Source organism: Muntiacus reevesi, chromosome 22 (genome assembly GCF_963930625.1).
Source record: "Muntiacus reevesi chromosome 22, mMunRee1.1, whole genome shotgun sequence".
Taxonomy (NCBI): domain Eukaryota; kingdom Metazoa; phylum Chordata; class Mammalia; order Artiodactyla; family Cervidae; genus Muntiacus; species Muntiacus reevesi.
Genome location: NC_089270.1, coordinates 153,536 through 179,510, shown reverse-complemented (window position 1 = coordinate 179,510; position 25,975 = coordinate 153,536). Strand labels below are relative to the sequence as shown.

Sequence of the window (25,975 nt, the reverse complement as noted above, 5' to 3'; positions counted from 1 at the left end):
GGACACACGCAGTGACACGCGCTGGTGACACGCTGGGACACGCGCTGACACGCTGGGACACACGCAGTGACACGCTGGGACACGCGCTGGTGACGCGCTGGGACACACGCAGTGACACGCGCTGGTGACACGCTGGGACACACGCTGACACGCTGGGACACACGCAGTGACACGCTGGGACACGCGCTGGGACACGCTGGGACACACGCAGTGACACGCGCTGGTGACACACGCAGTGACACGCGCTGGTGACACGCTGGGACACGCGCTGACACGCTGGGACACACGCAGTGACACGCTGGGACACGCGCTGGTGACGCGCTGGGACACACGCAGTGACACGCTGGAACACGCGCTGGTGACACGCTGGGACACGCTGGTGACACACGCAGTGACACGCGCTGGTGACACGCTGGGACACACGCTGGGACACGCGCTGACACTCAGGGACACACGCAGTGACACGCAGGGACACGCGCTGGTGACACGCTGGTGACACGCTGGGACACGCGCTGGTGACACGCTGGGACACACGCTGGGACACGCGCTGACACTCAGGGACACACGCAGTGACACGCAGGGACACGCACTGGTGACACGCTGGTGACACGCTGGGACACGCGCTGGTGACACGCTGGGACACGCGCTGACACTCAGGGACACACGCAGTGACACGCGCCGGGGCACCGGGACGCATGAGCTGGGCTCTGCGGGACCACACCCGTGAAGTCCTGTGGACTGTCCCACCTGGGAGGGGCCAGGATCGCACGGGGCCTCTCCATCTCAGCCGCACACGGGAACGTGGGGACCGAGGGCCTGGGCTTAGCCAAACTGTGAGAGACAGGACGGCCCCACCCATGAGCCCCTGATGCTAACATGGTCTCACGCTCTCAGTTTACAGAGGTGCTGAACTCCCTGTTTCAAGAAGAAGCCTCTTTGGGGAAACAAATGGCAACATCTCTGGATGAAACAGGGACAGGGACCAAGCTGACAGCTCTGGACTCTAGGCCATAAGCACACCAGGTGCTTTATGAAATCTTAGCATGTTTAAGACACCCTAGAATAATTTTTAACATTATCAGTATTTTATTTTCGTGTATTCTTTGCCTCTCCCCAGCACTAGAAAAGAAAGTGTTAGTTGCTCAGTCATGTCCGACTCTTTCTGATTTCATGGACTGTAGCCACCAGGCTCCTCTGTCCATGGCCTTCTCCAGGCAAGAATACTGAAGTGGGTGGCCATTCCCTTCTCCAGGGGATCTTCCTGACCCAGGGATCAGAACCGGATCTCCCGCACTGCAGGTAGATTCCTTACCATCTGAGCCACCATGGAAGTAGAAAACCCTTCTTCAACTATCAAAAGATGACAGTTTCTACATATAGTTACTTAGAAAATTTAAATTCTTCTTTCTTGAATGAATTCTGTGAACAGTGAAAGAAGACTTTAACAGTATTACTCCCTAAGTTGTATCTTAAAAGTCACATGTGACATCTACTGAGCTAATGGAGTAAGCCTGTTCTTTAAATCACAACCTTCTGAAACACAATGGTGAGGAAACACTCCCAAATGAACTGCTGCCTCTTATCTTGGAAAGAAAGCTGCACCTAGGTTTCATCAGCTGGCACCGCCCCACCATCCAGCACCCACTCTGAATGGATCACCCGTCACCAAGGACAAGACAGTCTCCGGGCTCAGGACTGTGGAGAGAACGGCCATTCCCACTCTCTACTCTGAATGGGTCACCCGTCACCAAGGACAGGACGGTCTCAGGGCTCAGAACTGCGGAGAGAACGGACATTCCCACTCTCCACTCTGGATGGGTCACCCGTCACCAAGGACAAGACGGTCTCAGGGCTCAGAGCTGCGGAGAGAACGGCCGTTCCCACTCTCAGGATACTTGTACCACATAGTATTTCTGGTCAAGTCTCTTAAGATTGACTTAAAGCTTGTATTTAAAGTTTAAATCTGGTTAAACTTGGCCGACACAGGGTTCCTGGCTCCACCTCCAGGCAGCATGAGCAGGAGGCCCCCCCTGCTCTGCCCTCGGGGCCTGGCCAGGGCTGCACACGTGCCGGGCACCGGGGGCCCCAGAACACAGAGGGACGCGTGAGCGAAGGCGGACGAGACCAGTGCGCAGATGGCAGGGAGCCCAGGGCAGGGCCAAGCGAGACGGCCAATGCCAGGACCCCTGGACGAAAAAGCCCTTAGAGGCCCTGCTGAGGACACGGGGTCCAGGGGGAGGTTCTGACACTTACCCTCTTGGAGGCCTGGGACCAATTTGTAAACAATATCCTGCATGGTTCTGTCATGACTGGCAAAAGAACAGAACAGGTGGGTTAGCCAAAAATGTCAACCCTCTAATTCTCAAACCTTTTCCATGTAACAATAACAAACTCCACAATCACAAACTGGAATTTTAGTTGAATTTTGCTTCTAGTTTGTACTTATAAAAATGTCGGGGCCAGCAAGAGTGACACAGGACCTGAGTTGACACGTCAGAGTGTGGACTCCAGATGCTGGTGAACACTCAGAGAAGGACACAGGCAAGACCCCTTGGCGACCAGGGCCCCCCGCCAGCTGGGCTTCTCAAGTCCTGCAGGCGTCAGGCAGCCTCGGGCTGTGCTAGACCAGAGAGGGTTTCTCAAACGTCCCTGACCAGGGCCTGCGCAAGGACCACCTCTCACGTCTGGACACTCATGATGATGTGAACATGTAGGTCACACACACACACACACACACACACACACACACACACACACACACATGCACGCATCCACGCATACAACACCCTCTGTATTTCCTACTCCCTGACCCCTCGCCTTCTCCTAAAGCTCCGTGGAGCCACAAGGACAGGATGGGGGTGGAACGAGCCCGACACGCCTCCTGCAGACAGGAGCCCCCGGTTTGGCAGGGCCCCCCGGCCCCGAGGCGCTCACCCGATGTACTGCAGGGGGTGGCTCTGGTGGATGACGATCCTGCATGTGGGGCAGGTGTTGTTCTCCTCCAGGTACTTCACCAGGCAGCTGCGGCAGACTGCGGGGGGGCGCGCGTCAGTGGCAGTCAGGGGTGCTCCTCCCACTGGCCCCCCACCCCGGGCCCCCAGGGACAGGCCCGTCGCCTGGGCCCACCTCCCATGGAGGACACAGACTGGAGGAGGAAGGCGCCCTCACACCCAACACGGGGCGCCCGTCACAGCAGTAAACAGGTAAATTCTACGTTAGCCTAAGAAAGCACCAGAACTTCTCTGCACGACCAAAGGGGATAAGATTCAGTGAATGTATCATAAAATACTGCCAACCGATATCTAAAATACAATTACCTTTAAAATAAAATTTCTATCAAAACTGGCAAGCATCTTCTAAAGTGAGAAATACAAGATCAAAGATCCTCACCGTCAAAGGATTTGCTTAACCTTAGGAAGTGCTCGGGTCAGCCCCCCAGGATCCAGCCTGCTGGTGAAGGCTGGGGGGGGGGTGCGGTACTTGAAGGAGGAGGACACCCACGTTCAGCACCAGCTGCAAGCTAAAGCCTGCAACAGGCCAGCGGCCGTGGGGGGCAGGGAGCACAGTTTAAGGAATTCATTTGCAAATGGCAAAAACACTTCGGGCCACTAGAAACCAATATTCTGTCACACCACATGTAATGCTTTAGCTGTTACATACAAATAACTAAGCTTTTCTTGCATTTACTTAGCTTTCTCAAATGATACCTCTTATACTGAAATTACCCCCAGTGTTTTAACTTCAGATAACTTTTCTCATTTATCTTCAGGATCTCCTTTATTTCTGCTGCTGGGTCTTGCTCTGTGCTTGAGTAAACGCTCTGGGGGAAGCCCAAGTGTTAGAGGGTGGGACTCTGCACGCACATGTGTGCAGACACTCAGTCACCGTGGTTGCATCGATGAGGTATCCACCACACAGGCGGCAGGTGATGTGGGCGTTTATGTCCCAGAGTTTAATCTTTCTGGTCAACATCTTTGGCTTCTGCAAGAGAAAAAAGCATATTAACCAAAGTATGATGTAGTCCGATGTTTCATCAAAGGTTCAAGTTCAACATAAATCCAGCTCCAGTGTGGCCAAGAGGAGCTCAGCATGAGGAGGGCTGAGGCCAGGTCCCCTCGCTCCCACCAGGTCAGGTTCCCCCCACTGGCTCCCACCAGGTCAGGTTCCCCTGCTCCCACCAGGTCCCCCCGCTCCCACCAGGTCAGGTCCCTCTGTTCCCTCCAGGTGGGGTCCCCCTGCTCCCACCAGGCCAGGTCCCCCCGATCCCACCAGGTCAGGTCCTCCTGTTCCCTCCAGGTGGGGTCCCCCTGCTCCCACCAGGCCAGGTCCCCTCACTCCCACCAGGTCAGGTCCCCCCATTCCCACCAGGTCAGGTCCCCCCATTCCCACTAGGTCAGGTCCCCCCATTCCCACCAGGTCAGGATCCCCCCCCGGCTCCCACCAGGTCAGGTTCCCCTGCTCCCACCAGGTCCCCCCGATCCCACCAGGTCAGGTCCCCCTGTTCCCTCCAGGCCAGGTCCCCTCGCTCCCACCAGGTCAGGTCCCCCTGTTCCCACCAGGTGGGGTCCCCCTGCTCCCACCAGGTCAGATCCCCCTGCTCCTACCAGGCCAGGTCCGCACCCTGCGACCCCGCTTCCACCATGAGGCAGGCGGTCGCCCCCCATGGACCAGGTCACCCGCCCCACGGCAGCCCCAGGCTGCACGCACACTGCTGCTCCTTCCAGGCCCCCCTCCTGCTCCTCCTGCTCAGAACCCACGAGGTCGGCTGGTGAGGCGGCGCAAGGCAGGAGAGTTTTCTGGAGCTGCGGGAGGGGAGGCGAGGGAGCTGGCAGGACGTGCTGGGCAGGACAGGGTCCGTCTAGAGCTCTGGCTCCTCTGATAAGATGACACAGGTGAGCAGAAGGGGACCGCATCCCCAGGAAGCACAGCGCACAACAACATCCTAAGTCCAAATGTCTGTCACCGTGCCCGGAGCGTGGACACGCCGCCTCTGCCCCAGAGCCACCCTCCAGAGCTGCGGCGGCTCTGACTGGCTCCCCTCCCAGACCACGGGCTCACAAGGGCAGGGTCTGTCGTCATCGCCCTAATAGAAGGCTGCACAGGAGAAACAGCCCCGAAGATGCTACATCCTCCCCAAAACCCGTGTGTCACCTCATGGAGCAAAAGGCTCCTGAGACAGGATCCCCACTGGAGTCCCCGGGTGACCATGTTGCCACAGGGCCCTTCGGGGCGCAGGAGGCTCGGAGGAGATATGGGAGAAGCCGCCTGCAGGCTGTGAGCGGGAAGGGGCTTCCTGGAGAGGGAAGCTCTGAGACGAGCAGCGCCGCCTGCACCTGGACTGTAGCCCTGGACGCCTGGCCGGCAGCACCGGCCAGAGAGACCCTGAGACTTCACTCGGCCACCAGCTTCCAGGACACTCGCTGTGGCTTGAGCAGGAGACGCCTCTGGATGGTACACCGCGCAGAGTACAAGGAGCTTCCACGACCAGGATCACTGACAACTCTGCCCAGAGGCAGAAACGCCCCGGGAGATGGAGGCCAAGGCCCAGGAGGCCCATGGTACACTGGGCACTGGGCTGGATGGCGAGGCCTCACCGCGGACACAGCACACGAGGCTCCCGGCTCCCGCGCAGACGTTCTCGGCTCAGCGCTGCCTGAAGACAGGCAGAGGGAAGGAGGGGGCCGGGCAGGCAGATGAGGCCGCACCGGGCCCCGGGGAGGCCCCAACCCGAGACTAGACCGTCACCTTACACCAAAGCCCAGAAGCAACCACCAGGACAGACTGAGGCAGCCAGCAGGGCGCCGGGCGCAGTGCCCCTGGACACGCGAGGGCCACCGCACCAGCAGCAACGCCCCGCGACTGTCAGAGAGAGTAGGACGGGGGCTCGCAGCAGGGGGTCCCCACTAGACAGCCCTCTCCCGCGGCCCCGAGCTGTCAGGAGAGATGAGGGTCATTCCCACAGGGGCTCCACGGGCCCCGGGAAGCAAACCTAAGTCTGCGGGGCCAGGCTCTCGGTGTCACGGTCACCAGGTGCTGTGCGGAGCCTGCCTGACCACTCGGACCTGCTGAGGCCGGCTCCATGAAGAAGGGCCTGTGCGCCCCGTGGAGCCGAAGAAATGGGCGGTAACGGAAGTGGGGGGAACCCAAGTCGTCGCCCAGCGAAGCGAAGCAGAGACAGGATGAGAACTCCACCGGATGCCAGGGCCTGGGGTGCTGTCTACCACCTGCCCAACTGAGCCTAGCACTGTGCCCTTGACTCACTGTGCACTGTTCACATGCCCGACAGGCTCACACTTGCCACCAGCCCGACAGCCAGGCCAAAACCGGCTCCAAATCACACAGGCCAGGATCAAGATCGGTGTAAACTCATCTTTAGTGGCAGCAGGCAAACAGATACAGTGTGTGCATGAGTGTGGACATGCTCACTCACTCTACAGATGTCTGTGCACATGAGTGTGGGCACGCCTACTCTACAGATACGCGTGCACGTGTGGACACGCCCACTCTACAGATGTGTGTGCACATGAGTGTGGACATGCCCACTCTACAGATGTGTGTGCACGAGTGTGGACACGCCCACTCTACAGATGTGTGTGCACGTGTGGACACGCCCACTCTACAGATGTGTGTGCACGAGTGTGGACACGCCCACTCTACAGACGTGTGTGCACATGAGTGTGTACACGAGTATGGACATGCCCACTCGCCCTCAGCTCCGCCCCCGGGAGCGACCGCTCTGGGCAGCCCTGGGCCGAGGGTGCACACTGCCTCTGCCGCAGGAGCCAGCACCGCTGGATGTGCAGCCGGCCCTGGCCGGGCGAGGACCTGGCAGACCTCTGTGCTTAGAGTCGGGACAGCAACCATCACTGCTGGCGGTCAGCGGAGTAACACAGGAGCCCATGAGGCCACACGGACAAACAGGCAAGGAAGGGGCGCCCTTCCCCACAGAACGTGAGCTGGTAAACAGAAGGAAGGCTGGCAGCGAGGGTCACCACCCAAGGCCAACTGCAGGGACGCGGACTCAGGAAGCCTTGGTGGGGATCAGCGGGGGACGACTTCACCGAGGACACGAAGGTGCATGAAGTCTCCAAATACTCAGCAGCCTTCGAGGAGGGCAGGACCCTCGGGAAGAAAGCCCTGTGTGTCACCAACGGCGTGACGGGTGACACCCGGGCAAGGACCCCCCTGCAGGGGTACCTCTTGGCATCAGGTCTGACAGGCCCCTACCAGAGCCTGAGCCCCACGGGGGCCCGGCCTCCAGTTCTGCCCATGTGGCCCTCCACGCCAGTCAGGCGCGTGACCAGCCACTCTCACAAGGGGCCAACGCCCACTGTTGCCCCACCCTGGCCAGGACCTGGGCACCCGTGGTCGCCCCAGCTCGGCTGCGACCCAGGGGCCTGCGGCACCGGACGGGCACCCCTGGACCACAGGCGGGCGGTGCGTGGGGCGGCCCCGGAGGCGCCACTGACGGTCAGGACGGCGGCCTGCGCGGGAAGCCTGTGCCCACCTCCTCGAGGCCGTCGTCCCTCCTGCTGCCTCTGCATCGGACGCCGCTGCCTATGGGTGCGCCACGCTCACGCCTCGTCCGCCGGGCCCTCCGTGCTCTGGCTCCTCACGTCTGCGCCTTCCTTGCGTCTCTCGCGGTGTTTCCATTTTCTAGCACAGAAATGGCACCTGCTGTTCAAGGTCACGTCACTTATGTGACATACACAGCACCACAGTCACGTTTCTGCTAGAAGCTGTGAAGAGCCCCACGCAGCAAACAGCAGAAGGGAGTCGATCAGAAATATCAGAAAAACTGGAATGTGTGTCAGTAACTGCGCTCGAACCTGCTCTGGAGCTGTCAGAGATGAAATTTTAAAGGAGCTACAAAGCACTATGGCTACAACAGAGTCAAAATAAGACAAAGTGTAATTTAAGGTAAGCTTAATCAACTCACACGCACTGAAAGCAGCAGCTCAAGCTCACACTGCATTACCTGTGCACAGAGCCAAGTCCTCTGCTACATTTTGAAGCCTGTGGAGACACAAGGATGGGGCGTCACCCACACGTGCCGTTCCACGGAGCCCGGCCCCTGGATAGGCGGCTTCAGCTGCTCAGGTCAACAGGTCTCTCCCTTTACCTGCTCAGAACAACAAAAAGAAAAGCAAGCTTGGTTGACAGTAAAGCACCCACAGCAACCACGGAGACATGGTCAGGCCCCGACAGGAGCCTGGTGGCTCGAGGCCCGGGGGCTGGGGGTGGTAGGGAGGTAGGCTGGGCCCCATGCCCAGGGGCCCAAAGAAGCTCCTGGGAAGGTGGTGGGCTTTGGGTGACCTGGCGGGAGGCTGGGAGAGCAGCCATGTGACTCCTGGGCTGCTTTCACAATTCCCGCCCTGGAAGGTGTCCCCAGGGCAGCTCACCAGGGGAAGCCACACGAGGATGCCCGCAGGCTCCGCATGGGTTCTGGGCCACTGCAGGGGACAGACACGCCAACGGGCATGTGTGTGTGCGGACGGTGGCGCCAGGGCCGCCAGCGAGCACAGCGCGGGGCTGGGGTGAGCAGCAGCAGAGAAGTGGTGACCAGTCGGGGAGACGGAGCTGAAAGGCCTGGAGCTGGAGTCATTCCTGGAGCTCCGGGGCGGGGCGCCTGCACCCAGCGTTGCTTAGACGCAGCTAGTGACACAGGCACAGATGCTGCACGTGCGATCTCAGACGTCAGAGAGCAAGGGACACAGATCCCCAGGGCCAGCGTTCTCGAGGAGAAGACTGACAGCAAGTGATAAACGCTATGAGCAGGCATGCCGTCCGTTCAGACACTGCAGGTGACAGACAGGACAAACCAGAGCAAGGGAGGAGGTAGGGAGAGCAGAACACCTCCCTGAAGTCACAGCTGAGCAACATTAGAATGTCAGGAATAACTTCGTGCCAACAGAGTTGAAAACTCCTAAGGAATTTGACAAATTGCTTGAAAACAGCTCACCAGAACTGAGGTGAATGGAAACAGAATCGAGAGTTCTGGACCCCTAAGGACGCTGAGCCAGGCGGGTTCCACCAAACCTGCGTGCTGCAGCCCGCCCTGAGCACACAGGTGGCGGTGTTCCCGACTGGGGCTGAGGCTGCACAGCTCAGGCCAGGGGGACCCGCGGGACACGGACCACCGACAGCTGCAGCACCGCCTGTGGAGCGCACAGGAGGGGCTCTGTGCAGGAAACGAATGTCGTTTATGACAAAAGCTAAAAGGACAGAGATGCTAAGATCTCCCCAGAGACACACTCTCAGCAAGTTAAGAGCAGAAGGAACTTCCCCACCTGAACAAAGCTCTCCATCTAAGAGACACTAACACTTCCATCCACTGGAAGGTTTATGCCTGACTGCAGAGCTCTCTTCTCAGCAGGCACCTGCGGGGAGCAGCTGCGGCCGTGTGTCTCCTGGACGCAGCCGGCAACCAGAGGTCAGCGCCTGGGGGATGCGTGACGGGACAGGTGCTCCAAGACAGCAAGTGCACCATGAAACTGGGCACTTCGGCACATGTAAACACCTCCCTGAAAAGCGCACTTTGCCAAAAGCCCGCCCAACACAAGTACCACCCCTGGCGGTGAGAATTCTCCCTTACGCCAGGCATCTCCGGGCAAGTATCCCCGAATAGCCGATTCCAGGCTGACGGAGGCCACATGTGTGAGGCACGATGCAAGGCTGAGAGGACACACCAGCCCCGCCTGGCCATCACCAGCCCTGCGTCCTGCCGGGCAGCTCCGCTGCTGGGCACTGCACCCCCCACTCTCCCCTTGGCCTTGGCCAAGCCTTGGCCCCCGGGGTTGTGGGCACAGATGTGGGGGACGGGCCCCTGCCCTGACCCCGTCTTGCTGACACCTCCTGAGTCTGACGTGTCACGGTGTCCTGAGTGGCAGATGCAACGCCATATATGTGTACACAAGATCTTTACTTTTCAAAAATGAAACCAAATGATAATGCAACACTTCAGACAATTGGTTGACCCTCCTTGATTCAGAGGCCAGGGGCGCCATTCTCTGGCCCCGTGCCCCGACACCAGTGCCAGCCGCTGGGCTGTCCCGCGCAGAGCAGCACGGCCGGAGCACTGACTCCTAACCCTCCCAGGCCAATGGCCGAGACTCGGCGGGGGGAGGCCAGTGAGGACGGCCATGGCCAGCGCCTGGGAGCCTGGCTGGTGACAGTGTCCACCGGTGACTTACTTCCCTGAAAGCTCAGCGGGGTCCACGCCAAGACCCACGTCCTCGGGAGCTGAGGGAGCCTCCCTGAGAGCCCTGTGGGTCCTGGGCTCCTGGGCGACAGCCCTTCCTGTCGCTGAGCGTGTTCACCCTGACTCCTTGGGGAGAGGACTCTGGACGCAGCGCCCGGTCCCCCAAGGCTCGTCCTGTCTGCCGTTTCCTTTGCGGATTCTGCTGTGACCTTCGCCTGAGATGACCCACAGCCCTGAGCATGAGGAGTCCATCCTGTGCCTGCACACCTGGGGCCACCTCTCAGCCTCTCAACGCCCCGGGCCTGCGGGGCCTCCATGTGTCTGCCCAGACAAGCCTGTCTAGGCCGGAGACAGTGAGCGAGGCCTGGCCGCCCCGGGCCCAACCCTGCTGCGGCCCCGGGACACGGTGGCACCTCTACCCCCTTCCCCGGTCCAAGCTGATCCAGGCCCCACCCTCCTGCTTCCCAAGGGCTCTGATGGTCCCAGCAAGCCCTTCTCATCCGGAACCTTCCACACCTCCCTCCTGACAGAACCTGCCTCCACAGGACCCCCCCTATCCCATGACTCAGTCACCCCCCCACCCAGCCTTCTGTCCTTGACTCCACCAAGTCCCGGTGACAAGGACATTACCAGCCCTCCAAGATATAAGGCTGCCGCCCACCTGCAGCCCAGCCGACCCCTCCATGCGGCCCCTGCTACTGGGGAAGCAGTAAGGGCCACACACTGGCCTCAGTCCTGGATGCTGCAGAAGGGCCAGGCCACATGCCCCACACCTCTCAGGGTCACACCAGAACTCAGGGGCACTCGTTCCTGCATGAAAAGGCCCTTCTGTCCCAGCATCTCGGACCACTGCCCTGTCCAGATCCCTGTCCACCCATCTGCAACACCCCCGATGCCACAGCCCACTTAAGGGGTACTTCCCCACACGATACCCTTGCGTGACACACACATTTATCCCCTTTCCTCCACCAGGGAAACATACCAGGCTTGTTGCGTTGGATAAAAGTGGTAAACACACTCACTAATCACAACCTGGAATCCTTCACTGAATGTAGTTAAGGAAAAAGCCTTCAGTCTCAACCCCCAACACTCACTGCTGCTCGCCATGTGCTGGGCACTACCACCATCCTCAATTCCGTCTGACACTGCAGACACACACCCCACCCTCACTTCCGCCTAACACTGCACACACACACCCCACCCTCACTTCCACCTCACACTGCAAACACACACCCCCATCCTCACTTCCACCTAACACTGCAAACACACACCCCCATCCTCACTTCCACCTGACACTGCAGACACACACTCCACCCTCACTTCTGCCTAACACTGCAAACACACACCCCACCCTCACTTCCGCCTGACACTGCAGACACACACCCCACCCTCACTTCTGACTAACACTGCAAACACACACCCCACCCTCACTTCCACCTGACACTGCAAACACACACCCCCATCCTCACTTCCACCTAACACTGCAAACACACACCCCCATCCTCACTTCCACCTGACACTGCAAACACACACCCCACCCTCACTTCTGCCTAACACTGCAAACACACACCCCACCCTCACTTCCGCCTGACACTGCAGACACACACCCCACCCTCACTTCCGCCTGACACTGCAGACACACACCCCACCCTCACTTCTGCCTGACACTGCAGACACACACCCCACCCTCACTTCTGCCTGACACTGCACACACACCACCATCCTCACTTCCGCCTGACACTGCAGACACACACCCCACCCTCACTTCTGCCTGACACTGCACACACACCACCATCCTCACTTCCGCCTGACACTGCAGACACACACCCTCATCCTCACTTCTGCCTGACACTGTACACACACCACCATCCTCACTTCCGCCTGACACTGCAAACACACACCCCACCCTCACTTTCGCCTAACACTGCAGCACACACCCTCATCCTCACTTCCACCTAACACTGCACACACACACCCTCATCCTCACTTCCACCTGACACTGCAAACACACACCCCCATCCTCACTTCCGCCTGACACTGCAAACACACACCCCACCCTCACTTCCACCTGACACTGCAGACACACACCCTCATCCTCACTTCCGCCTGACACTGCAGACACACACCCTCATCCTCACTTCCGCCTGACACTGCAGACACACCCCCATCCTCACTTCCGCCTGACAGTGCAGACACACACCCCCATCCTCACTTCCGCCTAACACTGCAAACACACACCCACCCTCACTTCCACCTGACACTGCAGACACACCCTCATCCTCACTTCCACCAACAATGCAAACACACACCCTCATCCTCACTTCTGCCTGACACTGCAAATACATACACCCTCATCCTCACTTCCACCGACACTGCAAACACACACACCCTCATCCACACTTACACACGTCCTCAGACCCTCAGTTACAAACTGTGAGGATGCCTTCCAACACCAGTCACAGAGAACCACAGCCTCCCGAGAACCAGGCACACTCTGGGCTCTCTGACTGTGGCTGTGGCTAGGTGTGACCAGGTGTTCCCACAGCTCCTCCTGGAGGCTCTGGCCACAGCCAGCCCCTGCTCCCTGCCCTCATGACCCTCAAGAAAGAACCACCTCCCCGTACAAGCCCACCCTGATCATGCTTCCTTCTATCAACATATCTCATGAGAACCTTTCTATTTTTTATTTATTTTGGGGTTAGTGCCGCTAAGCTATATTTTCCTAGGAAACAGGTCATCAAATTTATTGTCACAGAATTGCTCAGAGTAGCCTGAAAACGTATTAAAAAGCTTCACTGGGGGACATCTGACAAGTGACACATGCTTTAAGGGGCCCCCAGGGCCCCGGTTCTGGACGCTGTTTAGACAGGGCCAGGCAGCCTCCTGAGACTCGCCGAGCGGCCACGTGGACGGGCAGCTCACCCCTTCTGTTCTGAGTGGTGCCCACCCTGACTCTCAGCCACCTTGCCTGTAGACAGACATCTGCCTCTGTCCCTCAGGGCTGCGGGAACGAGGGTGCCGTGAAGAGTGGTGGCCACAGCTCTGTGTGGATGGCCCGCTGGGGAAACACCCACTGAGGAGGTCACCTGTGTCCGCCTGCCCCGTCCGAGCCTCTGTTGCCCTGGGGGCCATTCTTCTGCCCCTTCAGTTCATCCTCACCCCAACACCAGAGCCCCCAGCAGTCTCTGTGCCCACAGGCCTGCCCTGGACGTCGCTGTGGCTCCCAGACGGACGGCGGAATCACCAGGACAGCCCCCAGCCATCTGTACCACCAATTCTTTCTCCACAGACATGTCTGACAACTTCAGAAAAGCAAACCCGAGACCCCTGAAAAACCAATCGCAGAAGCCCGACTGCGGACAAGCTGAGCCCTCCCCCACGCTCCCCGTCCATGTCAGCTCCTCCATCCATGTTGGGGCCTATCCGTGTCCACTCAGCCCACATCAACTCTTCCATCCATGTCCACTCAACCCACCTCAGCTCCGTCCCCCATGGCCTCGCCCATCTCTCGGCTCTGTACATGCCTGGCAATCCATCCTCAAGGGGCCATCAGAGACCAGCAAGACTCCGGGACAGGCCACCCAAGCTTGAGCCTGAACCCATTCGCCAACTTGTCCCCCTGCTGTCAGTTTCTCAGGGTCTACGCCCCGCGACCCCACAGGGGTGAGTCCGTCACCACAGTGCACCACGTCCAGCAGGGAGCCCGCCCCAGAGCCGGGGTCCAGTCTGCCGGAGATACTCCTGACGTCCTCAAAAAACTCCAGGAAACCTATCCGTTTATTTTCACGCAGAGCTGACAAAGTGCGGGCCCTGCTCCCTGCACACACCCACTTCTCCTGCCCAGCCACGCCAAGCGGAGTCCTACACTCAGCTCCCGCCCCTCCGCCTGGGGGAGCTGGCCAGGCTGCCCGCACCCAGAGGCCCCGGCCGTGCCTGGGAAGAGCTCTGCGCTCTGCTGGGCCCCCCGGGGCCTTCTCCCCACAGCTGGTCTGTCCACTCCGGGCCCCGGTGACCTCGCTCACACTCCTGCCAGGCGTCGGCCCTGTTCTGCTCACCAGGCAAGCACGTGTTGGGTCACAGGACCCAAACACTGTCCGGCGGCTGCAAGGTGTCTGCAGGAGCCCTGGAGGACGGGCAGCCTGGGGCTGTGCACTCAGTGGCCCTGCTCGCCCAGGTCGTCCACGCTGGCTGCGCCCCCCTCAGAGCGGCTCAGGGGACCTCCAGGGTGAAGTCCTGCGAAGCTCAGGGCGCTCCACAGTCCCCATGGGCCCCTGCTGTTCTAGGACACTCCACGTGCAGTCCCGCCTGGGGTCCTTGCAGGACTGTACTCTTAGCCGGAATATTCCCGCTCTGGGGCCTACTTGCTGGCTCACTCCCAGCAAGTCTTGTCTTAAGCGTCCCCTCCCCAGTGAGCTCTTTGAGACCATCCTAAGGTCCACACCCATGCGAACGACTCTGAGCCTTCCCCCTCCAACCCTTAACTGATAACTTTGTTATTACTCGCACATAGATTATACTGTCAGGCATGTGACTGGGAACACTGAAAATTCAACAGACCAGCTATATGACAAAATTGAGAAAATCTGTCCGAAGGGTATAAAAGATGGGAAATAGAAGAAATGCCACGTCCAACCAACAGGTGCTCCAGAAAAGGGAAACAGACAAGATGCTCTGACAGTCTGGAGCCGGGCTGGGAGCACACACATTCCTGGGTCATCCGTGCACTCATTCATAGGCAACACTTCATAATCTGGAGAAAATGATTTGCATATCTCCCCAGTTGGGAGATTTGCATGTCGTCCCCTCAGACGACAAGGGCCCTGGTGCTGCCCACATCCACGCAGGTCCCCGAACCTGAAGACATCAGGGCGCGAGGGAGAGTCCTGAAGGTTTCGGGGCAGGAGGAGCCTGGAGGAGGGATCGCCTGCACCAGCCTCCTCACCTGCAGCGCCCGACTCCAAGGAGTCCAAGGAAAGACACCTGGGACATAGGATCCTACATCCAGCCAGACAACAGACCCAGCAGACTGGCAGAGGCCTCAGGAAACGTGCTCAGACATCCATTCACAGGACGTCCTGAAGCACGTCATGAGCCAGCAGGCGCTCGCGTGTCAGCACAGGTGCAGGGAGCGCTGGGGCACTGGCAGGCCGGCCGCTCTGGCTGTGACCGAGGAAGGACGTGTGGAGAGACGTCCCCACTCTGACCTGGGCGGAGGGTGCCAGGCAGACAGGGGCCCCACAAGCTCAGCATGAGGCCTCCAGCCGGGACCAGGCATGGGGACAGAGGACCAAGGAGGGCGCAGGGCGCAGGCCGGACCCTTGAGAACGTGGGCCAGGAGAGGGACAGCAGGCAAAGTGAGGCAGGAGGGAAGTCCGGCCAGAGAGCAGAGTTGCCTCACAGTCTCACCTACTTCCCACTCAGGTCCAAGCTTCGGAGAAGCACAGAAAACACAGTGAAAGGGCTGAGGGACCCCAAGATTCCGCTGGCAGGCAGCTGGCTGCAAACCCTGCTCAGGAGCAGACACGTGACCCCTCCACCAAAAACACCGGCTCAGGCAGAACCAGGGAGCTGGGGTCTCAGAACTGTGCTTCAACACGACTCCTTGTCACCCCCACCCACGTCTGAGTTACAACAGCCGGCCAGCCTGCCTGTGGTTGCTGGGAAGCCCCAGGGAGGACACCGCCTCACTGGGTTCACAGGTGCCCCTGGTGGGTCACACCAGACAGAGGACTCAGGGGCTGAGACCCTGGGAGCCTTGGAAGGGAGAGGAAGGGGGGTTTGCATCTGGGGAGTATGAATTTTGGGGGGCCAGAGGGAAGACTATGAAAGGCAGAATTCTGAGATGGTCGCAAGATCCTGGGCCCTACCGGACACACACCTCTGCTCTAATTATCCTACCTACTGCTGTAAAGGGGTTTTTGAAGATGTAATTAAGGTCTCAAATCAGCTGACCTTACAACAGGGCAAGTATCCAGCAGCCTAACCAAACTGCACGGCCTTTCAGAGCTGAGTTTTCTCAGCTAGTGGCAGAAGAGCAGGCCACAGCAGAACACAACATGCTGAGGGCCCTCGGCCCTCAGGCAAAGGACCGCGGGGCCTCGGGGCCAGGGTGGGCCCGCCGGTGAGTCCCTGACAAGGGCCACGCTCGGCCCACACACCGACCTCGGCCCGGGGCCCTGGGCAGCGGAGTCAGCCACGTGCTGCCGGACTTCTGACCCAAGGAGCCGTGACACATAACTGGGTGCCCTTTCAAGCCACTAAGTTTGTGACAATTGATTTTCCAGCAATAGAAAACGAGACAATAGGGTTTGGAGAAATGAAAGTTGCTAGCCTCTAAAAGAACGGGTGAGTTTCCCAAACACGTGAAAATCAAAGTAGCCACCACTTCTGGAAATACTCTCATTCAGCACCTATTCTCCCAGCTCCAGAGACAAGAACCAGGTTAATAAACAAGTGGAAGAGGCGAGAACCCCTTGGTATGGACTGAACTGGGCCCCTCAAGCTCCCGTGTTAAAGCCCCAACCCTGTTTCTACACACCGGGCCTCTGCGAGGCTGACTCATGAGTTGGGGCTGACGGGTGAGCACCCTGCCGGGAAGGAGCCAGCCTGCTGCCAGCCTGCCTGTGAGGGCGAGAAGGCCCGTCCAGGCCAGGAACCAAGCCCACTGGCACCCTGAGCTTGGACCTCAGCCTCCCTGGACCGCCCTGTCTGGGGGGGTCTCGTCCCGGAGGCAGTGTGGAGACCCCGTCTCCCAGCTCCTCCTCAGGGCAGCTGTTGCGAAGCAGGGAAGACGACTGCCTCCCGCAGTTCCCGTCTCCAGGGTACGGAGGAAGTTATTCCACCCAGAGGAAACGCTACTCTAAAGCAGAACTCGTATTTCCCCTGACAATTTCAAAAACTTTCTACCCACTAAACCTTTTATAAAGTCTGCTAAGAGCAACACAGCTGACCCGAGTGGGACTCGCCCCTGTGCGCCTGTGAGGATGAGAGAACGGCCCCGGACATCTCTGTCAGACACAGACAGGGCGGCTGAGGCAGCCCCCGGGCGAGAGCGGGTGCCGCTCCCAGGACAGAGCGTGGCTCCTCTGGGCTCGCTGCTCCCCGGAGCCTCGGCCCAGTGCCCGGGGCAGAGGAGCGACGGCAGTGCTGAGTGTGGGACGCACGGCCTGCCAGCACAGCACGGAGTCCCCACAGCCTCCGTGAGGCACCTCTCACCCCAGGAGGGGCCCAGCCCCGCTCTGTCCTCGGGGAAACAGGGGACACACACAAAGGTGGACGGCACCCTGAGTGAGGAATCAGAAAAACTCACAAGTGATGGGTGGCCTGGAGAAGTCTGTGCTGTGGGGAGCCCAAAGGGTGGGAGAACCCCAGTGCCACTCGGGGAATCACCTGCCTCCCAGACGGAAACACTCAGGAAGACCTTCCTGAGCCACCCAGGGAGAGCTGAGAGTGGACAGGAAACGAGCCAGTTCGCGGAGTGAGCGTCCACTTCTCAGTGTGACCTCGACGTTGCCGTTGTGTGGAGACCACCTTCTTCCCAGTGTCATGGGCTGTGACTCACCCAAGGAACGGGGCAGACGGTCGGCAGCTACTTCAGATGACTCAACAATAGCTGTGTGTTCAGGGAAACCAGTAAGCACGTGTGGCGGAACACACACCACCGCGGGGCCTCGGGTTCGGGCAGCAGCTGTGTGCTGGGCTTAGGCGCTCAATCACGTCTGACTCTCTGTGACCCCACAGACTGCAGCCCACCTCTGTCCACGGGGTTCTCCAGGCCAGAAACACTGGAGTGGGTTGCCATGCCCTCCTTCAGGGGATCTTCCCAACCCAGGGATTGAACCCAGGTCTCCTGCATTGCAGGTGGATTCTTTGCCGTCTGAGACATCAGACGATTCAACAATAAATGTGTGTTTAGAGAAACTGATAAGCAAATCTGGCAAAATACACATAATTGTTGAGTCTAGGGTTAGGGTAGAAGGGTGCTCATTGTCTAATTCGTTTTTTCTCCACTGTGTTTTTTTTTTCCCTCAGAAACTTTGGTAAAAAACTAAAAGGGGCTTTGCTGGTGGCTCAGTGGTAAAGAATCTACCTGCCACCGCAGGAGAGATGGGTTTGATCCTTGATCCAGGAGGAGCCCACGCGCCCTGGAGCAACCAAGCCTGTGAGCCACAACTGCTGCGCCTGTGCTCCAGAGGTGACGCCCCACAACGAGAGGTCCCCGCACTGAGAAGCCCGCGCCCCATGACGGGAGAGCGGCCCCCGCTCACAACCAGAGAACAGCCTGTGCAGCAGCAAAGACCCAGCACAGCCATACGTAAGTAAGTAATTTTTTTTTTAAAGCAAAATTAAATCACTTAAAAGCAGAAGTCACCACCTGTGACTGCGCCCCCTGCCTGCGTGTCCTCACCAGGCAGCCACGGGTGAGCAGGTCGTCCTGGGTGATCCACGGAAGGCGTTAATGCACACAACAGCTCCAGAACAGGGCCATAGAAGGGAGCAGGTCAGCTTTTAGTTAGCTGAGCACCTTCTACGCGCCTGGCCCTGCTGAGAATCAGCAAACATAGCAGCTGACAAGACCCCCCAACCAAACCCGCTGGGCTGCCACGAGACGCACAGAGGACCCACAAGTTGGCCAGGAACTTCACAGAGGTCTGTGGACACCTTCCTACTCTTTGCTTTTTCGTGTCAAACACCTGGAATTTGCAGTTAGTGTGGCAAAGTTCAGCAAATATTGATGCGTTTAAAAAAAAAAAAAAAAAACCCCTGTTGCCCTCCACTCTCTAAATTCACCTAAGCATTAGAAGTTCTCGTCAAAAAAATAAAATAAGCCTAATAACTAGTTTTTGAAGACAGTCTAATTACTTTTAAAATACCTCACTTTTTAAAAACAGTGAAAAACTATCAACTTGCAGAACTGAAGAACAGTTCCATTTTTTGAAGCATAATAAATTGTGCAGCATTTTTGCAACAGCAACAGCAAGTATCAGAAAGGTAGTAAGAAACTGTCCTCAAACCTCAACATAGTGCAATAGAAAAGAAAATTAACTTTCAACTTCAAATTCGATTCTGACCATTAACCAAATAAAACCATGAAATAACAAATCCTGTCATTCAGTAAATTAAAGAGTAATAGTATAGGCTAACACAAACTTTGTTTATAACCCAAATAAGTAAGTGTAATCACTGGAAAGGACCCTGCTTCACCCCAGCAAGGTGGAAACCTAGCGGGTCCAGAGAGTAGGGTGGCAGGAGAGGACGCCCCTCCACGTGGTGACCAGTCACGGGCAGTGGGCCCCACGTGGGTGCCCTTCACAGCCTTCACAGTCCTGCAGCGCTGCCCCGGCACCAGGAAGTCAAGGTACCAGGGTCCAGGCACCCAGGAGGGGAGGTGTGGGCTGAGAACCAGGCCCCAGTACACAGGTTCCTGGAGCACTCTTCCCTTCGAGGGTCAAATATGCAAAACATCTTGGACCTCACACTTCAAAAATGTCTTAGAAACATCAGTTTATAATTCCCAGAGCAAAATAACTGGCAGGAATCAAAGTTCTAGAAACAACTAAAATCACTGCACTTGCAGCTTCAAACAACTCTACATCTCTGACACACATACCTACAATTTAACTGTGTGTGGGGCGGGGGCTTATGGTTTGCTGCAAGTGTTCTAGGCTAACTCCTAAACATCTTTCCTACTTGTAACTTCTCTCCCATCATGCACAAGCTCCAGCATCACTCCATCAGCACAGTGGTGACAACAGAGCAACCTGTGTAACTCAAGAGACAGCTGAGCTGCTGCACCCTCGGGCTGACCTCACTGCTCTGCGCCGTCCTGTTCATTCACCCTGCAGGGCACTCCTCAGGAGCCAACATCTAATGGAGGCCAGGCATTAGGATGGCCCGGCTGCCCCCAGCCCCTCCCAGGAATCACCTGTGGCTATCCTCCTGCTCAAGCATGGGCAGGGCCTGGTAACTGGGTTCTAACAGAGAACATGGCAAAAGGGATGGGATATCCCAGCCAATATCAGGTCATGAACACTATGGCCTGCCCACTCTCCCACTCAGTCACTGGCTCCCTAGAGCTGCCCTACGGACGTCTCCAGCGAGCAGCCTGGAAGCAGATGCCCCTAGCTGAGCCTACAGACAAATACCACAGCCCCAGCCAGCACCCTGTCTGCAGCCTTGTGAGACCCTTGAGGCTGGGGACACAGCTAAGCTGTGCCTAGACGCCTGACCTCAGACAGTGAGATAACTGATGTGGTTTTAAGGTACACTACATTTTGGGGTAACCTGCAGGACAATAATATATAAATAATATAACCATCCAGCGCTTCATACCTTCAAAAATCCAAAAATGAGAAAATAAAGAGCCTAATCAAACTTGAATGCCCAGTTTCACAAGTCTTTTCCAAAACTTCAAAGAAAATTAAGTTTCTTAAAAAGTAAAGTGTAAGTTTAAACAAACGAACAAAATCAGAAGCCAGCACTGAGCAAGAAGGTCCCAAGCGTGGTTACGTCTGACAAATAAAAGTTTCTAGGCTGGACTATTCATGGACTCCATTTAAGATTAGGTCCTATGAAATGTTACACTGAAAATTCAAAGGGGGTTTTTCCTAAGTAACCAAGAAGAGAAGCTATGGCACAAAATGAAAAAGTGAACTGATCATTCAAGCGTCTCCCTTGGGTTTTAGACTCACGCCCCATCCTAACACAGGGCAACTTCTCTGAATGTTCTCCTGCCTGTTGTCCATACAGTGAACGCACTGCACGCTGGCCCCACGCCAGGCAGGCAGTGGCCCCCTGGGCAGCCTCATGTACTGGACCCTCTGGAGCCTTTCCCCAGCCCAAAGGCAGCACGTCTCCATCCCTGCTTTCTAAAGGCCACTGTGGGCAAGATCCGGGTGAGGTCAGATGGTAATGTTTTGGAGAAGCAGAGCCCCCACCCCAGGGTCTCTTCCTGGATTGGAAAAGGTACCTGATGGCTCACCTGACAAACACTGGACCAATGGCCCCCAAACCCTTCCCGCAACCCACATGGCCATTCAGATCCCATCCCTCCTGGAAATTCCTGGACACTGAAAACACCTCCAGCCCTAGAGAATGGGGCCCTTTTGGTGACATCACCGGAGGGCGGGGAGGGTAGAAGTGATCGAAGGTGCCTGACACTGACCAGAGTCCAGGTAAGGAAATGACAGCCCTGGAGCAGAGACTGGGAGAACAGGGTAGGTGACAGCTTCCTGGGTCTGGGGAGGGGCACCCTGCTGGCTCGGGGCATGGAGCCAGTGTGGAGTAGGGGCTCCATCAGTCTCAACCCAGTCTAACCCCAGGGACCAGTCCAGGCAGCAACTGCTGAAGGTCAGAAGGTTTGTAGGGCCCAGGTGCTCAGGGGCCTCACAGAGAGGGCTGGTTTGCACCTGTGGGGCTTACGTGCCCAGGATCCCTGATGCTCCAGACCTTTATAGCAGGTGGGGTCCAGCTGAGTGGATTCTGGGCACTCTGGAAACTGCCCCAGGGCCCAGGCCCCTGGGGGTCCAACCTGGGGTCCCAGCACTTCTCAGAGACCACCCTTGAGGCCTGGGTGCTTCTCAGCGACTCATTCAAGTCGCAGCCTTCCTGGGGGCCTGTCTCCAAGTTTCAGCTCTCATCACAGTCCCGGTCCTGTCTGAGACCCAGCCTTCTTCAGGACTGCCCAGCGTCCAACTCTCCTTCACGACCTACCTGGGTGATCCCTGCAGCCTGTCACAAGACAGAGCCCTCCACGTGGCACAGCCCTAGGGTCCGGGCTCCTGGGAAGGATGGGCTGTCCCCGGGTCCCAGGAGTGCTCACAGGACAGTTTCGAAATCCTGGCCCTACTGGAGACCAGTTCTGGGGTCTCAGTCCTCTCTAGTGGGTTTACTCAAGCCCTGATCTTTCCATGGGCCAGTCCTGGGGTCCAGACCGCCCCCAGGTGACCCATCCTAAGGTCCATGGCTCCTCAGTGACTTGTCCCAGTCCCAGCTGTTCTTAAGTCCCGGCCATCCTCGGTGACCTGTCTCGGGGTCCAGCTGATTCTTGCTGAGTCTTAAGGTCCCAGCCCTCCTCCATGACCCACATCGGGGTTGGGCTCTCTCAGATCTGTCTTGGCGTCCAGTACTTCCTAGTCTTTTCTCAGTGGGTCCTAAGGTCCAGTCCTCCCTGACGACCCATCCTGGGGTTAGACCCTCTGCGGTGGCCCGGCCAGGGGTCCGGTCCTCCCTGGTCCCTCCCCGGTGACCCGTCCTGGGGTCCGGTCCTCCCTGGCCCCTCTGCGGTGGCCCGTCCTGGGGTCCGGTCCTCCCTGGCCCCTCCCCGGTGACCTGTCCAGGGGTCTGGTCCCCCTCAGTGGCCGGTCCTGGGATCCAGTCATCCCCGGTCGCTCCCCGAAGACCCGTCCCGAGGTCGGGCCCTGCCCTAGGTCCGGCCCCCGTGGGTCCGGCCCGGGCCTGGGCCTACCGAGCAGAGTCGGGGCGCCGCAGGCCGGCCCGACGAGGGTGCAGGGGCTCGGGCCGGGGTTCGGAGCCTTCCGGGCCCGGACACGGGCCGAGGCCGCGGCCTGTGGAGCAGGCGCCACGGGCCAGGCCAGGCGGGGCGCGGACTCACTGACCTGCCGTCTCAGCTGCGGGCGAGCTGGGCGCACGCGGGGGCAGCGCGGGCAGGGGGAGGGGGCGCCGCTCCCTCCGGGTCCCCCCCAAGAGCCGGAGAAAAAAACCCGTCCGGAGTTTAAAACAAAGAGGCGGAAATGCCCGAGCGGAGCCGACCGCAGAGTCGGGGGCGCCGCGCCTGGAGCATGCGCGTTGCGCGGCCCGGCTCCCACCCGGCGGCCGGGGCAGGGGCGGGGCCTGGAGGGGGCGGTCTGAGGGCGGGGACAGGGCGGAGCCAGAGGGCGCAGGCGCGTCCGGGCTGGGGAGGCTCGGGCCTGAAGGGGAGAGGGTTGCCGGCCGCGGAACCCTGGACGGGGGCGTGGTGAGAGGTTGTGGGTGGGGACGGAGGGCGGGGTCAGAGGGAGCCTCGGGGCCGGGCTCCGTGCAGAGACCAAGCCGAGTGCGTGAGACGCTCCAGAGGCTGGGGAGGCGGGGCCAGAGATGGGGCGGGGCCTTGAGGGGCGTGGGGGCGGGGCCTGGGAGGGCCGGTGATGGGCGGGGCGGGGTCGAGGGCGGGGCGGAGGCGCGGCTTGCGGAACCCCGGGTCCTGCAGGCAGCTGGCGTTAGGACCCCGCCCCCAGACCTGGGGTTTCCTCCGAGAGAGGCAGTCTCCTGGTATTCTTGTTTTCTTGGGAATCAGCTTCAGGCAGGAACGGGGGCGCCGCGGACAGACAGAAACCCTGCCTCTGGGCTCCCAGACAGTAGGCAGCAAGGCTGACCCCGCCACCCGTCCATGGGTCCGCCTTTCTGCAGGCCCTGCCCTGGAGCTGTAAAGCAGTGATCGTGACGTCCACGCCCTCGTGGGGTCCACACTGCAGTGGGGGGAGAAAATCACAAAGGACAGCGTAAATGTGGTGTCCTGTGGGAAACAAGCCGATTGGGGCAGGCAGCGGATGTCCGGAGATGGTTACCTTAGAGTGAACCGGCACGTAAGGGTCGTGAGGAGCAACGAGCCCTGCAAGTAACCGGTTGGGGGCGGCTAGCACGTGGAGAGTCCAGCCAACCTCAGCCCCCGGGGTGGGAGGAAGTGTGAAGAATGCTTTCCAGAGACCAGGCGAAAGCTAGAGGACACAGAAGTTGGAGATCAGGTCAGATGGAGAGATTCCTGGAGTGTCTGAGCAGAGGGCTCTCTACCTGGGGTTGACCTCCCGCTGCCCTATGTCTGTGGGGGCGGGGCTGGGGCGAGAGGCAGAGCAAGGGAGAGCCAGGGCGCTGCACCAGGTGGGGAGCTGTAGGGCGGGTGGGACTGCTGGGGTAGCTGGCATGAGAGGAGGCAGGGATGGACAGCTGCTGACCATCTGGGGAAAGTGATGTCACCTGACCCCCAACTGGGACTGCCCTGAGGCTGGAGGCTACGGGAGTGCAGCGGGAGCTTGCAGCATCTCGAGATGATGAGATGGTTAAGGGAGTGAGTGAGGACGAGGGGCCAAGTCCCCTGCAGCCCTCCCGGTGGAGATACTAGGGAGTCCAGGAGGAGCCAGTGAGAAAGAACCCTTTTAGGAGGTCTGGCAGACTGAGGAGGAGGCCCCCACAAGTGAGTGTTGTGATTTGGCTGGTGACGGGATGAGGTTGGTGAGGCACCTCTGCGGCCGTGGCCAGTGCAGTGTGGGCACATTGTTGGGGAAAGCATTGCTTAACGGAAGAGGGCAAAGAAAGACAAATTTTCAAGGCTATAGACTGAAGCCACGAGTGGAGTTTGGGTGCCAGAAGGAAAAGACAGTTTACTGCCTCAGGGGTGGTGACTGGATACAAGGGGACAGTGACCACGCTGCAGGAGGAGAAAGCCGTTTACTACCTTGGTGGCGGTGATTGGGTACAAGGGTGGAGAGACCACACTGTGTGTGCAGAAGACAGCGTACCACCTCAGTGGTGACTGGGTACAAGGGGACAGTGACCACAAAGTGTGAGGAGAAGGGAGTTTACTACCTCAGTGGTGGTGGCTGGATAGAAGAGGAGAGTGACCATTCTGCATGAGGAGAAGACAGTTTACTTCCTCCGTGGTGGTGACTGGGTAGAAGGGGAGAGTGACCACGAAGTGTGAGGAGGAGACAGTTTACTACCTTAGTGTTAGTGACTGGGGACGAGGGGATCAGGGCTCAGTGCGTGCGAAGACAGTGTGGTACCTCGGTGGTGGTGACTGGGTATGAGGGCAGAGTGACATGCTCTATGAACCCCAGTCCCCACCTAGGACTGGGGACTAGGTGTGGGGGCATTTGGCAGCGCTTCACATGGGGGTGGTCCACACCCTGCGCCAGTGCATGGTCTATTCTAGATGCTTCTGTTTTCCAAGAAATGGGAGCTCAGTTGACCCAGGTTGGAAGAGGAGGCCCAAGGGACAGCAGACTGGGGTCAGCCCTGGACTTAGGGGAGGTGACTCCAACAAGTCATCTGACAGCCCTCTGACACTGAGGCCACCTGTCTGCAAGTCGGGGAGGGCCAGTAACAGGCATATGAGGCACAGCAACAGTTCCAAATTTGTTCCAGGCCTGGGGTCTCTTGCTGGGGGTGCAGACCAGGCCTCTGGACTGCCCACCTGTTCTCCAGGGTAGCCTCCTTGATAACAACAGCCCAGACCTTGACCTGAACCCTGAGCTCTGGTGCCTAGCTGCCCAGCCACATCTCTGCTGCAATATCTGAGAAGCTCAGGCTCTGATGGCAGAAGGGCCACTCCTGACCTTCCCACAGCCCCTTCGCAGGTGAGCTCCTTCCTGCCACCCCTACATGTGTCAGTGGACCCCTCAGAATCTACTGCAGCTCCCCAACTCCACCCTGTTCCAAGGCCATTGGCTTTGCCAATTGGTGTATCACCTCAGGACTGGCCTTCTGCTTCTTTCTTTGGGACCCAAATCTAGTCTCAACATGAAATGGTAAATCTCATAACACGTATAGCTGCAGAATGTCCCTCCTCTGCCCCAACCAGGGGCCTCACTCAGAGCCAAAGCACAAGAGCAGAGGTCATGGGGCCTGAGGACACCTAGAGTGATGGACCTGTGTGTTGTGTTGATGGTGGTGATAAGCTCCTGAGTGTGCACATAGGTCACAGCTCACTGACGTGTGTGGGTTACACTGTGTGGTTATACATCAACAGAGCAGAATAGAAAGAAGGAACCAGAAGTCAGG

The 25,975-nt window shown here is 58.5% G+C and overlaps 1 protein-coding gene across 6 annotated transcripts in view; it reads right to left on the bottom strand.

Annotated features, from left to right (window-relative positions):
- PCGF3 (polycomb group ring finger 3) overlaps nt 1-23,037 on the bottom strand; it is a 46,679-nt gene extending 23,642 nt beyond the window's left edge. Inside the window, exons 1-6 of one of the 6 annotated variants that reach the window (XM_065913875.1) lie at nt 22,819-23,037; nt 7,979-8,122; nt 7,508-7,656; nt 3,864-3,981; nt 2,935-3,031; nt 2,254-2,309 (exon numbers count right to left, since the gene is read on the bottom strand). In XM_065913875.1, coding sequence (XP_065769947.1) covers nt 2,254-2,309; nt 2,935-3,031; nt 3,864-3,972 — 262 coding nt within the window. In that variant the 5' untranslated portion in view covers nt 3,973-3,981; nt 7,508-7,656; nt 7,979-8,122; nt 22,819-23,037. Of the gene's footprint in view, nt 1-2,253; nt 2,310-2,934; nt 3,032-3,863; nt 3,982-7,507; nt 7,678-7,978; nt 8,123-22,818 lie in introns of all 6 variants that reach the window. The other 5 variants (XM_065913871.1, XM_065913873.1, XM_065913870.1 and 2 more) reach the window with 5 other exon arrangements.
- Between the last annotated feature and the right edge of the window lie 2,938 nt (nt 23,038-25,975).